We start from the raw sequence: 13,160 nt of genomic DNA, 5'->3' as shown, positions 1-13,160 counted from the left end.
ATATGCAGGACCAGATTAGGTTACTGGAGGCAGCTAATACTATATGTTGCCATTCACCTCACTCTGACAGCTGTAGTGCATTGCATCAATTTGAACACAAATGCAAGAGCATCACAATCTCTTTTATTTCTATGCATGGAATGATGCCTGTTTATCTGGTTGATTGTATGACTGAGCATCAGTTTCTCGGATGTCAGCTTAGTACAAAGACTATGATGGCTTCTCAGCTTAAAATCAGTGTAAATGTATACATTAAATATCGGAACTGGCTTTATCTCGGTTAAGGAGACAGTTTAAAAAGATCAGAGGGGGTTGTGGGATATTTTACATGCAGCTGGTAATGCTATTTATGCTATTGTTTGGCATCCAATCTGAAGTACAGTAGGTAATATTTTACCACTGCTTTATCTAACAGAATACTAGTTTACCTTGAAATAAATAGATAAATACAATGAAAAGTTTGAATTTTGCAGTGTGCAGATTGGAAAGTGAACCCTATGTGTCTCTACCGGTGGGTTATTACTGTTATCAGCCTTGAGATAATGACTCTAAAGAGCAAAGACAGTCATGTGTGTTTGTGCAAGATAAGCCTCTGGTAACATTTCTACACCTGATTCAGATCCTCATTACAGGGAAAGACAGACTGGTCTCATGCACATTGTGTTTCCTCAACTCCTGGCATTTCCCTGTCTTCCTGAGTTTAGACATGCTGTTTTGGTTTTGGACCCCATTAATTGGATGGACAAAAATTTTCAAAAGTAAATTAATTTGTGTTTACATCAGAAAGAGAAAATATTTTTTTTTTTTGGGTGAACAATCCCTTTTGCTCTGCTAACTGCCTATATTTACATGCTTTTAAATTACATTTAAACAAAATATTTTTGCACATATTATGTTTCACCATACATTTTTTATGAAAATATATATATTTTTGTGACAATATTTTTTAAAACAAAGTCTCCAATGAAACCTGTTCAGTGAATACTGCAGCTTATCCCATTCATAATTAAAAAAGTTTTGCCTCTTCCTTATGTGACAAAGAGCCCAAGATGCTCATCTTAGACTTTTGCGAACAAAACATAATTAGCTTTAGCACATGTTTGATCGCTTAAGCCCTAATGGAATATCCTAGCAAACAAAAAAATTCCCATCAGTCTCTGATGTCTCCAAAAGACCTCTCATATGTATTTAGCTGTCTGCTGTGGAACAGCGAGAATAGCTTTGTGTTTTTCCAAGAAGGGGAATGCTTGTCTCCCCTTCTCCCTTCCCCTAGTTAGATGTAGTCTCCCAAACCCATTTTACAGAGGATGGTTCTGCACATTTGTGGCAGACCTCACCGAATTAATGAATGTCTGATGGGAGATGGCAGTAAATTGGATTTTGTAATAAAGAAGACAGCATTAAACATAGAAGGGCCGTAGAGTTCTTGTGCTGCAGATTAGGACTTTAAAATACCCATCAACCTGTAGGAGGTCAGCTTTTGTTTTGATGACTTTCTAATAGAGTGGAATAAAGAAAAGGGACTCTCAAATGATTTTCTGAAACAGTATAGGGCATGTAGTGGAGCTTTTACTTGGTTCAGTACTGCTAACTTTTTTGGCTATTATTTTTAATACACTAAAAACAGTCTGTTTATTTTTCTTTCTAAGATTTATGCATTTTAGCATTATAAAAAATCTTTGATAAATGTGCATGGTTGCAGAGGTAGCATGCAACTAAATACTAGGGCTGGTTAAAAAAATCTTGATTTTATTTGATTTAAATTTTTACTAAACAATAATCCCAAATTGATTAGTCTAGCCTGTTTTCATTTAATGAACGGAACATTGTATTGCACTTCCCATCCAATAAATCACAATAAGTTCAAGTTCAAGTTCAAGTCTGCTTTATTGTCAATTTCCACATGTACAGTACATACATACAGAGAATCGAAATTGCGTTACTCTCAGTCTCCGGTGCATACAGATAACATTAACATTAAAGCCTAAAAAAATAACTAGATCAAATATAAAATGTAGATACAATTATACAATAAGGGATTTATAAAATATAAAAGACATATAATAAAAATACAAGTTAAAAATAAAGTTAAATAAAGCAGCGCAAGGTAAATGACAGATATAGTGCAAATCAATGAAGTGAACAACAGTGCAGTTAAAAGATTTTTAGTGCAAAAAAAAAATCACTTATTAAAAATATCTTAAGTCTGATTAAAGTGACAAGTGACAAGTGACCAAGAGCAGTTATTTAACTGACTGATGAGGTAGTTTCATGCCGAATGAGGTAGTGAGCGGTGAGTGAGCAGACCAATGCTGCACAAGTGACTCGTGCATGTCATCATATAATTAGTGTGTGTGTGTGTGTGTGGGGGGGGGGGGTTCATTAGTTAGTTCAGTGGTGCCTGGGGAAGAAGAGGGGAGGGGGGGCAGGTTCGGGAGGGAGTTCAGCTTCCTGACAGCCTGGTGGATGAAGCTGTCCTTCAGTCTGCTGGTCCTGGCCTGGAGACTCCGCAGTCTCCTCCCTGATGGTAGCAGGCTGAAGAAGCTGTGTGATGGGTGAGTGGGATCACCTGTGATGCAGAGGGCTTTGCGGGTGAGACGTGTTCCATAAATGTCCTGGAGGGAGGGTAGAGAGACACCAATGATCTTCTCAGCTGCTCTCACTATGCGTTGTAGAGTCTTTCGGCAGGACGCGTTGCAGGCGCCATACCACACAGTGATGCAGCTCGTCAGGATGCTCTCGATGGGCCTCTGTAGAATGTGTACATGATGGGGGGTGGGGCTCTGGCTCTCCTCAGTTTGCGGAGGAAGTAGAGACGCTGCTGTGTTTTCTTGGCCAGTGCTGCAGTGTTGTCGGTCCAGGAGAGGTCCTCTCTGTGATGTGCACACCCAGGAACTTGGTGCTGCTAACTCTCTACACAGTCGCACCGTTGATGGTCAGAGGAACGTGCTGAGTGTGTGCTCTCCTGAAGTCTACAACAATCTCCTTCGTCTTTCTCCACGTTCAGTTCAGAGAGATTGTTGTCACTGCACCACAGGCCAGGCGGCTCACCTCGCTCCTGTAGTTTGTCTCATCTCTTTTGCTAATGAGACCCACCACAGTCGTGTCATCCGCAAACTTAATGAAGAGGTTGGAGCTGTGTGACGGTGTGCAGTCATGGGTCAGCAGAGTGAAGAGGAGGGGGCTCAGCACACATCCTTGTGGGGCCCCAGTGTTCAGTGTGATGGCGCTGGATGTGTTGCTGCCGACCCGTACTGCCTGAGGTCTTCCAGTCAGAAAGTCCAACAGCCAGTTGCACAGCGCGAAGTGTTGAGCCCCAGCTCGACCAGTTTGTGAATGAGCTGTTGAGGGATGATTGTGTTGAATGCTGAACTGAAGTCTATGAACAGCATTCTGACATAAGAGTCCTTTTTTTTTTCCAGTTGGGTGAGTGCTGAGTTGACGGCAGTGGAGATGGCATCATCGGTCGACCGGTTGGACCGAGCAATCCACCGATATGCAAACTGGAATGGGTCCAGGGAGGGGGGGAGGGCCAGACTTGATGTGGTGCATGACTAGCCGTTCAAAGCACTTCATGAGGATGGGGGTAAGTGCAACAGGACGGTAGTCATTGAAGCAGGATGGAGATGGCTTCTTCGGGACTGGGATGATAGTGGTAGTTTTTTAAAGCATGTGGGAATAACAGCCTGACTCAGTGAGATGTAAAAAAATGTCTGTGAAGACATCAGTGAGTTCTGCTGCACAGTCTTTCAGTACACGCCCAGGGATGTTGTCAGGGACCCGGAGCTTTGCAGTGGGCATTGATCCTGCTGAAGGATCTCCTCACACTGTCAGGGGTCAGGAGTCATCACCTGGTCGCCGGGGGAGGAGGTGGAGTCTTCTGTGCAGTGGTGCTGTTTTTGTTGCTCAAAGCGAGCGAAGAAGGTGTTCAGCTCGTTCAGCAGAGAGATGTTGTTGTCACAGGTCCGTGGTGGGGGCTTGTAGTCCGTAATGGTCTGTATTCCCTGCCACAGGCTCATAAGCTTTGTGCTTTGTTACTTTTGATATTAAACAAAGTCCCAGATTTCAAATGCTGTACATTTTATTACAATATTCAAACAATACAAGCCATTTTGGCGCTGTTTATTGTGGAGTGACAGATCACTGTAGCTCCTCAGTTCATCAGTAGCGGCAATGCTAAGCGCACGTGAACTGATCTTCTCCTCCGCTTCCATACCAGTTTCAGCATTAAATAAACATGAATAAACCTCCGAAGGTAGGTTAAAAGAAAGAGGACAACTTACTGAAATCAGGATCCTGTCTGATGTAATCGCTCAATCAGTGTTTCAACCACGCAAAGACATCAATATAACGGCTTGTAGATAATGTCATGTAACATCACATTTACCTTAGAAAAAAAATATTCGGTGAGAAAAAATTAACTCTAGAGAGGCGCATTTTGTTAAATACTGAATATGCAACATATAGCCTAGCAAATGCACTATAATTTTCATTGTTCGTCATTAATTTATGTTTTGAAATATCGAGTTGAATTGGTTATCGAATCGCAAGCTTGCGAATGATAATCGAATCGGATTGTGAAATTTGGGTCAAAATCCAGCCCTACTAAACACTGGCACTCTCACTGGCTCATTTCAAGTAATTTAATGTTTATTTAGACTTAACCAAAAACAGTGAGTTGTTTCCTCTGTAACTAGCCCCTCTGTTTTTGTTTGTTTATGTGTTTATGGTGTTTTTTTGGTGATTTTTTTTTTATGTTAGTCTGTTTGACTGAGAAATCATTCAGTCACAGCCAAGAGGTTCTTTTCATCAGTATTACTGTGTTCCACCTCACTTTCACTTTATTTTAGAACCTCAATGAGAACGCATTGAGCTCAAAGGAGCCTTCTGAGACTTCATCTGTGTGCGTCAATTTAGGAAAAATGGTTGTTTTACTCGCAATTTGATTGCACATTTCATAATATCTCCTGTCAGTTATTGTTAGATACACTTTTATATCATTATGAACTTGCCAATGCAGAATAAACAAAAACAGTTAACATCTGCACCAGGTTTATTGATGAGAATAAAAGTTTACAACAAGGGCTTCCCACGGGAATCTTCCATATTCCATTTGCCATTCATGAATAATACATGAAGCCCATAGACACTCATTAATCTTACAGTAGTTATTCTCCAATCCCTGCAAAATCATCAGCAGCACATAAACACAGTCATGCGGAAGCTACTCAGAAACCCAGTCAGGAGTGTGAGCTGTGGGCCTCAGCCGTAATTTAGAGTGTTATCTTGTCAGAAAAGTGACTCTCCTCAATTAATTACGACAGCAGAATGGGACAAAAGCAGTCACCGGGAAGTCACATCCGAGCGTGGGTGACGAAAACCTGCCTTTTCCCATGCCCCTTGTTGATCACAAATCCTGGCAGCTTTCCAGATCCCCACAATCCTGGCGATCATTGAGATGCCACCGCAACCCTGCCTTTATTTGTCAGCAGATGCTTGTTTTTTTCTCTGTTTTCCTCTGTAGTGAGACGCATTTCCCTCGGTGTGTCTTTCAATAGCCCACCTTCCTCATCCTCATCTGTTGACTGCTCAGGCTGGACAGGTGCAGGAAGCAGACAAGACAGATGGTCCAGCAAACTTGAGGAACTTTGTTTTTGTTTTTTCTCTCTCTTATTTTATTTTTAAAGCAAGCTCCTTGCAAACACTGATGCTTCCAGATGCTCTCATTTGTAGATTAATGTCAGGGGGCTGCAAGGTGAATCTCAATAGACCTTCCTGTGATCGGCATCATGGAAAGCTTTGTTTACCTCTAATGCAAGCGTAACCAACCCTGAGGATTCTCCAGATCTTTGGGGTCTAAGTTCCACATGTTCTCCCAGGAATATCAGCGGTCTGTGTGAAGAAATTAGTCTAATATGGGTTTGTTCGTTATTTTTAGGTGTTTTTAGCTCATTATTAGCATCAAAGTTAGCTGATTGTTTGCAATGTGCTTGACCTTTTTTGGTGTCAAAACTATCACTTGGTTAATGAGGTTAGGTTGATAGGTTTTTCTCCAGTTAATGGTCCTTACGTTCAGCTTTTACACATGTGACATTAGGTTAACTTTCACACATATGACATTCGATCACACTCAGTGACTTTATTTTTGTGTTTAATTTAGTTTGACCTTTTTTTTTATCCAGCGATGCAGTACACAGATCTCAGTCCTACAGTATGAGGTTAAGTGTCTCACTCGAGGGCATAGTGGTTATTTCAGGAGCTCTCCAGCATAGGTCAGTTACAGTATAATTAAAGCATTATTTAGACAGGAATATTTATGAAAATTATGTTATGGGTTATGGTTAATATCAGAGGTCATTATAAAACATACATTGATTACTATAGCATATGTTGATTACTGGCCACAATTAGAGAGATTTTAGCTTATCAAAATCAGTCAATGTTGAATATACACAGGCCAATATTGTGCATGCTTATTTTTTTTTACCTAATTGTACTTTTAGATTGTCTTTGTCCTCATTATAAGCTCATGTTTTTATTTTAGTATTGTAATTTTATTTTTATTTTACAGTGTGTCTTCAAAATATAACTATTGAATTTAAATAAATGGTTAAATAAAGCCAAAAGAAAATAATGTGAAAGAAACCAACAATTTTTTATAAGGATGCATTAAACTGATCAAAAGTGATAGTAAAAACATCTAACATGTTAAGATTACTATTTAAAATAAATATTGTTTTTTGAAGGATCATGAAAAATGAAAATAACCCCGCACCCCCTTTTTTTTTTGCACCAAATCTGCATGCTAGAAAGATTTCTGAAGGATCATATGTCACTTCAGAGTTGTCATCATAGGAATAAATTATATTTAAGTTTTTTTTTTTTTATCACATTTAAAATTAATTATTAATTAATATTTCACAATATAATGTTGTTGTTGTTTTTTTACTGTTTTTAATCAAATAAATTAATAAGCCTTGGTAAGCATAAAAGACTTCTTTCAAAAACATTTAAAAATCTTAGAGATGCCAATTCTTACAGATGCTTTTTCTTAAAGGGATAGTTAACACAAAAAAATAAATAAGATTCTGTCATTAATTACTCACCCTCATGTTGTTCCAAATCTGTAAGACCTTCGTTCATCTAAACAAGAAAAAAAGTATTTTCGCACAAAAAAAAGTATTCTCAGCATCATAAAATTAGGGTGAGTAATTAATAACAGAATTTTCTTTTTCTTTCTTTCTTTCTTTCTTTCTTTCTTTCTTTCAAATACCTATGTCATTATGGTCATAACATATCCCTTTTTGGCACATAACATCTTTGCTTTGTGTTTTGTTTGTTAAGAACCAGAGCATCTCCCATCCAGCGCTCGTTCCAGGGCTGCATGCAGCTCATTCAGGTGGACGATCAGCTGGCTGACCTCACCGCAGTGGAGCAGGGAAGGATGGGAGCCTTTGAGAACGTCAGCTTGGACATGTGTGCCATCATTGACAGGTCAGAGCCAACCCCTTCTTCCCTTGCCCTGCCTTTCAACAAACACTGGCTGAAACAGTGATTATCAGTTGCAGCAGACTGAGACAGTGGATTTATCCCCACCGGCAGCATCTGCCCTGGGGGCAGGATCCGTCACGCTCTGCCTGCTCTCCCTGGAGTTGACCTTCTTCATTCCTCGACTTCAGTGGCAGATGTGGAGTTTAATCAGAGAGTAGGTGCTGTGCGAGAACAGAAGACCGGCTCTTGATTTTTATCTTTAGATTGATTTTACATACTTTCACTCTCCAAGGCTTAGCGATTTTGTTTGTTGCCACGTTGTTGTGGATACAGAAGATTATTAATAATGAAGATTTATTAATGAAATGAAACAAAACACGTGGAACAAGAAACCATCATAGCTGGTCATTCGGGTCTCATTTGTACTGCTTTTGACATGGTATATAGTAGGGAAGTAGGCATATTCAGATACTGGGCTATTAACAAAAAGCTTGAACAGATCTTCAAAACAAAATCTGTATAAAGACTTCAAAATATAATACATATGAACATAAAACCAACCAAATTCCATTACGATGTGCACAATACAACCAAATGAGCAAAGTAAATGAATCTTGAAAAGCAATGTTTTTGAAAACATTGCATTTCCAGATAGACATATTGCCTGCCACATTTGTATCTTTAATGTTCGCATGAAATAATGTCTCATTGCCCAGGCAGGAGGATTCCCAAGCAGATGTGAGGGCTAATGTATTCATCCATTTTGCAAGAAAACAGTAATTTGCCTTCAAATTACAGACAATTAAGGGTCAAGCAGCCTTTTTTTAATTACGACTAATCAGATTTGTCTTTATAGTATTTAAAATCAACCTGACCCTTCAAATAGTAAAACAAAATCATCTGTTCGTTGGAGATATAATTTAGTATTTGTTGTTGTTGTTTTTTTCATAAGCATCATTGCTCAACAGGGGGCAGATCTGATGTTGGCGTGGTAATTTTTCATGCATTTTGCTTGATGGTAATTCAGTTCTATTGAGATGAAGGAAGCATATCTGGAGACTTTCCTAGTAAAAACATCCATTACTGCAATACAGTCTCGTAGTGGGACGTATTCAATACAGAGTTTCGCAACTTTTATATGCGTAAGTTTTAAAGCATAAAAAATGTGTTTTATTAACTAATCAGCCTTAATTTAACCAGGTTCTTTGTCGGCTGCACTGTTTTTAAAATAAATGTCATTCCTTTTAGCAGAAACACACCTTCTTTCCATGTAAATTGGTCTCATTATACAGTAGGTTATGCCTTTTACCACAATTAACACGTCAAACTGCGAAAAGCAGGCAGTAAATGGAATATACAATGGAAAACACAACATCTAGAGTCATATTTACAGTGGCCAAGAGAGCTCAGTGCACTGCAACTGAAAAAACGTGCAAATAGAAAAAGCACCAGCAAATTAAAACATCTTCGTTTTGACAGCATGTGTTGCAAATACTACTGCACTACTGTGTGTGTGCACTTGGATGGTTTAAATGCAGAACACAAATTCCAAGTATGGGTCACCATACTTAGCAACATGTCACTTCACTTGAAAAATACTCACAACACAACCAAATACAAAAACGTGCTGCAAAAACAGAAACGCGCTGCAGAAACAGAATAGCACTGCAAGTAGCACAAATCACAACAGAACAATTATGAAAATTAACCATGATTTTACTCAAAAAAAAAAAATATATATATATACACAAATTAAGCATGTTTTTGCTAAATTTACCACAGTTTAACCATATAAAACACCACAGTTTTACTACAGATATCATGGTTAAACTGTGGTAAATTTAGCAAAAACATGCTTAATTTGTGTTATGGAAGTTGTAAAAGTCAGCTTACATAACATTTCATAGTTAATTGTTTATTTAGTCAACTTATTTAGGCTAATAATATTCAAAAAAGCTAAGGAATCAAAATCTCACCTTTCAGAGTAGACATTGATAAGCATGTCCATTTGTCACTTGTTGCAGTTCCCTTAAACATTTGGCGATGTGGTTTGTGAGTACTGGCAGCACGTTCCTGTATTTTGTCACATTGTGAGTATCTGCAGCACATGTGTTGTCAAACTGATGGAGATGTTTTCTTAATTTGCAGGTTTATTTATATTTGCATGTGTTTTTTCGTTTGCAGCGCATAAAAAAAAAGTCTTAATTTGGATGCTGTGCTGCGAAAGATGCAGTGGTTAAACTCATCTGTCTACTGCATATACTGTATATATATATCACATTCTGTATGAATCTAGTTCACACAAAATTGCTAGCTCAAAATATCAGCGTATTCTCAAGAGTTTGAAATTGCCTATTGTGCTTAGAAAATCTCAGGTTAAACAGCACTTGACTTGACATTAACGGCCTCCTACGTTAAGTGCAAGGAATAGCTAATTAATAAATTACTATTTGCTTTCTTTGTGTTCTTTTGCTCATTTATACATTTATGTTTACAGCTCATTGACGTCGCTCCTCACTGATAAAGACCCTCATATGGAGGCATTTTTTATATTCCATTAGATTCCTTACAGCTCAGTTAGAAGCTTAAGCTCCACTTTAATTGTGTGTAAAGATGCATTGTTCTTTAATACGTCTCATTAGCCTTATACCTCAGGGCTGAGTGGATTCTCAACATGATTTAAAGACAAGCTCAGTTCATTCTGCATGTATTTCTGCCGTTTTAAATTCATATCCATCTCACTGACAATATTTTGTGGATGTTTCAGATGAACTTCATGTCTTTACTGCGCTGTTTATTTATGTTTTTGAGGTTATGGTTTATACTGCAATACAGTTAGTTGTAAGTCCCCAGAGAAAAATCTTTTCCTTTATTAGATCAGGCTAGATACCGAACCGCTCTCTCTCCCTCCCTCCAAATGGAGTGAACTGTAATAATAGAGGAGGCAAGAGACTGTTGAACACTCTCCCTGTGTGTTTTTCCGTCAGCATAATGATGCTTCTCTGGCAAAGCTCCATAGTGCCAGCGCAGTGAGGAGCAAACTCATTATATGGGATCGGAAGGGGGGCTACCGCTCGCCACGCCATTGATTTTATGTTCGCTTTCATCAGGCCAGGTGAGGTACTATCAATCTCCTTTACCAAACTTGTCCCTGTGTTTGACATGTAAAAGAATATTCCATGTCTTCCCACCAGGAAGACACTAAAACACACGACCTTGCAGTTAGATACAGCTCAAATCACATCCTCTCCTTTTACGGGAGATTTTTTTTTTCTCTTTTTCTCACCCCTACAGTATTTCACACACATCAATTTCCCTCACATCAAGCTATTTCACGCATAAGCTGTTCTGGCAAACTTCTGGAGGCCTTCTTAAAATGTGACTCATCCTAAATAGCTGTGCAAAACGTTTGACGTAATGGCGTGACGAGTGGGGGGTGAGATGGGACGAGAGGGGCTACCGGCTAATCTGCGCCCATCTCTGAGGAGATGCAGATTGGTGACTCACCCCAACAAGTCTAATCTGACTGAGGCATTTAAAGTCACGTGCTTTCTCTGTTCATAATGGTTGCATTAGAAAACTGTCACTTTCCATTACAAAAGCACAGCTAGGGATGTAAACAGCCAGAGCAGGGAAAAACGATGCTCTGGTCTGCAGGGTTGGGGAAGCTGCTTTGAAACTGTAATTTGTTAAGGTAGTTGAACAGTAGTCAAGATACTCTTTTGCAAAAGACAAGAAACTTCTTTGAAAAAGTAGCTAAATTTAAGCTACTTGAGAGTGCACTGTTTTTAAATAAGTAACCATTATCTGGTAATGTCATTTTGAATTTAATCAGAGCTGTTTTCTTCTGGGTTTTTCAAAGAGAGTTTTTTGAAAGAATCTAAAGCAGGGTGTCTGCATTCAACGTGAATAGGTACATTTATACTAAATTCAACTTTAAAAGTAGTGTGTATTATAAATAGTGCTTATATGAACTTTACAAATTAACTGATTCACTAGAATGGATCAGACTTTCCACACTGCTGGAATATAAGAGAAAATTTAAAAGAATCCAATTTTTCAGGGAATGAGTTTAATAGAATGAATCAGATTTACCAATTGTGTATTAGAGAGAATGTTTATGAAATGATTCACTCAAATGAATCATATTTTCCAATATTCCATGTGATGAATCACTTTACTATAATGATTTAGACTTTACACTCTTGTGTATTTGAGAGAATGTTTATGAAGCGGTTTGTGTGTATTAGAGATAATTTTTATAAAACGATTCTGTGTATTAGAGATAATTTTTTTGCTTTACTAAAATGAATCAGACTTTACACTCTTACACTCTATTTGAGAGAATGTTTGTGGAGCGATTTGCTCAAATGAATCAAATTTTCCAGTGCTGCAGTACATGTGAAAGAAAATTGTATGAGATGTGTCAATTTAATATAATGAATCAGTCTTTTCACAAATGAGAGACAATGTTTATGGAAGTAATTCATTTGAATCAATGAATGTTTGAGAAGGATCACTTTATTAGAATGAATCAGACTGAATTCCACTGTTGCATATGAGAGAGCATTTATGAATCAGTTCACTCACATGAATCAAATTTTCCAATACTACATGTGAGAGAAGAATATTTGAGATTAATCAGTTTGCTAGAATAAATCAGACTTTCCAACATCACATATAAGAGAAATGTTTTGGGTAAACTGGTTCTGTAGAATAGTTTTCATACCATCTATAAGACATTGCCTAGACACAAATATCCACACATTTTCTTTAGTGCTCTTTATCTTTCTTGGGAAAATTGTGATGGAAATCTCTTGGAAGGTAAGTGACCATGCAACAGGAAATGCTTGTTCAGGCTCACTGCTCTGCAATCTCCGGCTCTCTGCTTGGCCAGGAACAATAGTGGCTCGCGAGAGCTGAGCTATTACCAAGGTTCCTTTCAAATCTATTACTGAGAAGCTATTACCAAGGTCTTATCTCCCAGTGACATGTTGCTGTTGACTCTGACTTAATTTTTATTATTGGACTGAGTCATCAGTGGCCTCAAATTTCCAGGGATAGTTCTGTTGCTGGAGTTTGATTAATGAACAGTCTAAACTGTATCTGTACCTTTCTCCTCCAGGCACAGATGGCCATTGAGGTAACCCAATTAATCGAGATATGCCATCCTATACAAAATCTACAGTTTGACAGCACCGAAGCTCTGAAAAAGTACGACAGTAGCAGTAACGAAGAACTTGTCAGACTAAAGGTTCATTGTCAATGGCATTGTCACAGCTCCTCCTATGAGACATCGGCCTAATGAGTATTAGCTTCAAGGGGATTGTTCACTAATTTTATTTCATACCGCATTTTGCCGTGTTAATGGATTTGACGTGCAGTTGGCAGGACTGTATGAGGAGCTGTGGAAGTGGACGGCTCTCGTTCAGCACAGTTTTTGCACAGAAAAAGCACCACATCACCAGATTTCAGTTTTGATACTTGGCCAACTGAAAGCACCTTTGTAGATGACTGTTTCTTAATTAAGTTTAGGAGAAAGTCAGTGAAGCTGTTAATTGCTTTAATTTTAGGTTTAATTATGATTTTAGTTGAGACTTCAGATAAAAGATGCTGGCAAATCTGCACGGCTTGAAAACACATCTTTGTGTTTGTGCAATTGCCTTGTG

General features: G+C 38.4%; 1 protein-coding gene across 2 annotated transcripts in view; it reads left to right on the top strand.

Moving 5' to 3' along the window:
• cntnap2a (contactin associated protein 2a) overlaps positions 1–13,160 on the top strand; it is a 352,125-nt gene that overhangs the window by 199,817 nt on the left and 139,148 nt on the right. For both annotated transcript variants that reach the window (XM_042752140.1, XM_042752141.1), the window contains exon 10: positions 7,333–7,494. In XM_042752140.1, the coding sequence (XP_042608074.1) occupies positions 7,333–7,494 (162 nt within the window). The remainder of the gene's footprint in view (positions 1–7,332; positions 7,495–13,160) is intronic.

Source organism: Cyprinus carpio, chromosome B24 (assembly GCF_018340385.1).
Source record: "Cyprinus carpio isolate SPL01 chromosome B24, ASM1834038v1, whole genome shotgun sequence".
In the NCBI taxonomy this organism is placed as follows: Eukaryota; Metazoa; Chordata; class Actinopteri; order Cypriniformes; family Cyprinidae; genus Cyprinus; species Cyprinus carpio.
Note: the sequence above shows the minus strand (reverse complement) of the source record. Positions and strands in the feature narration are given on the sequence as shown.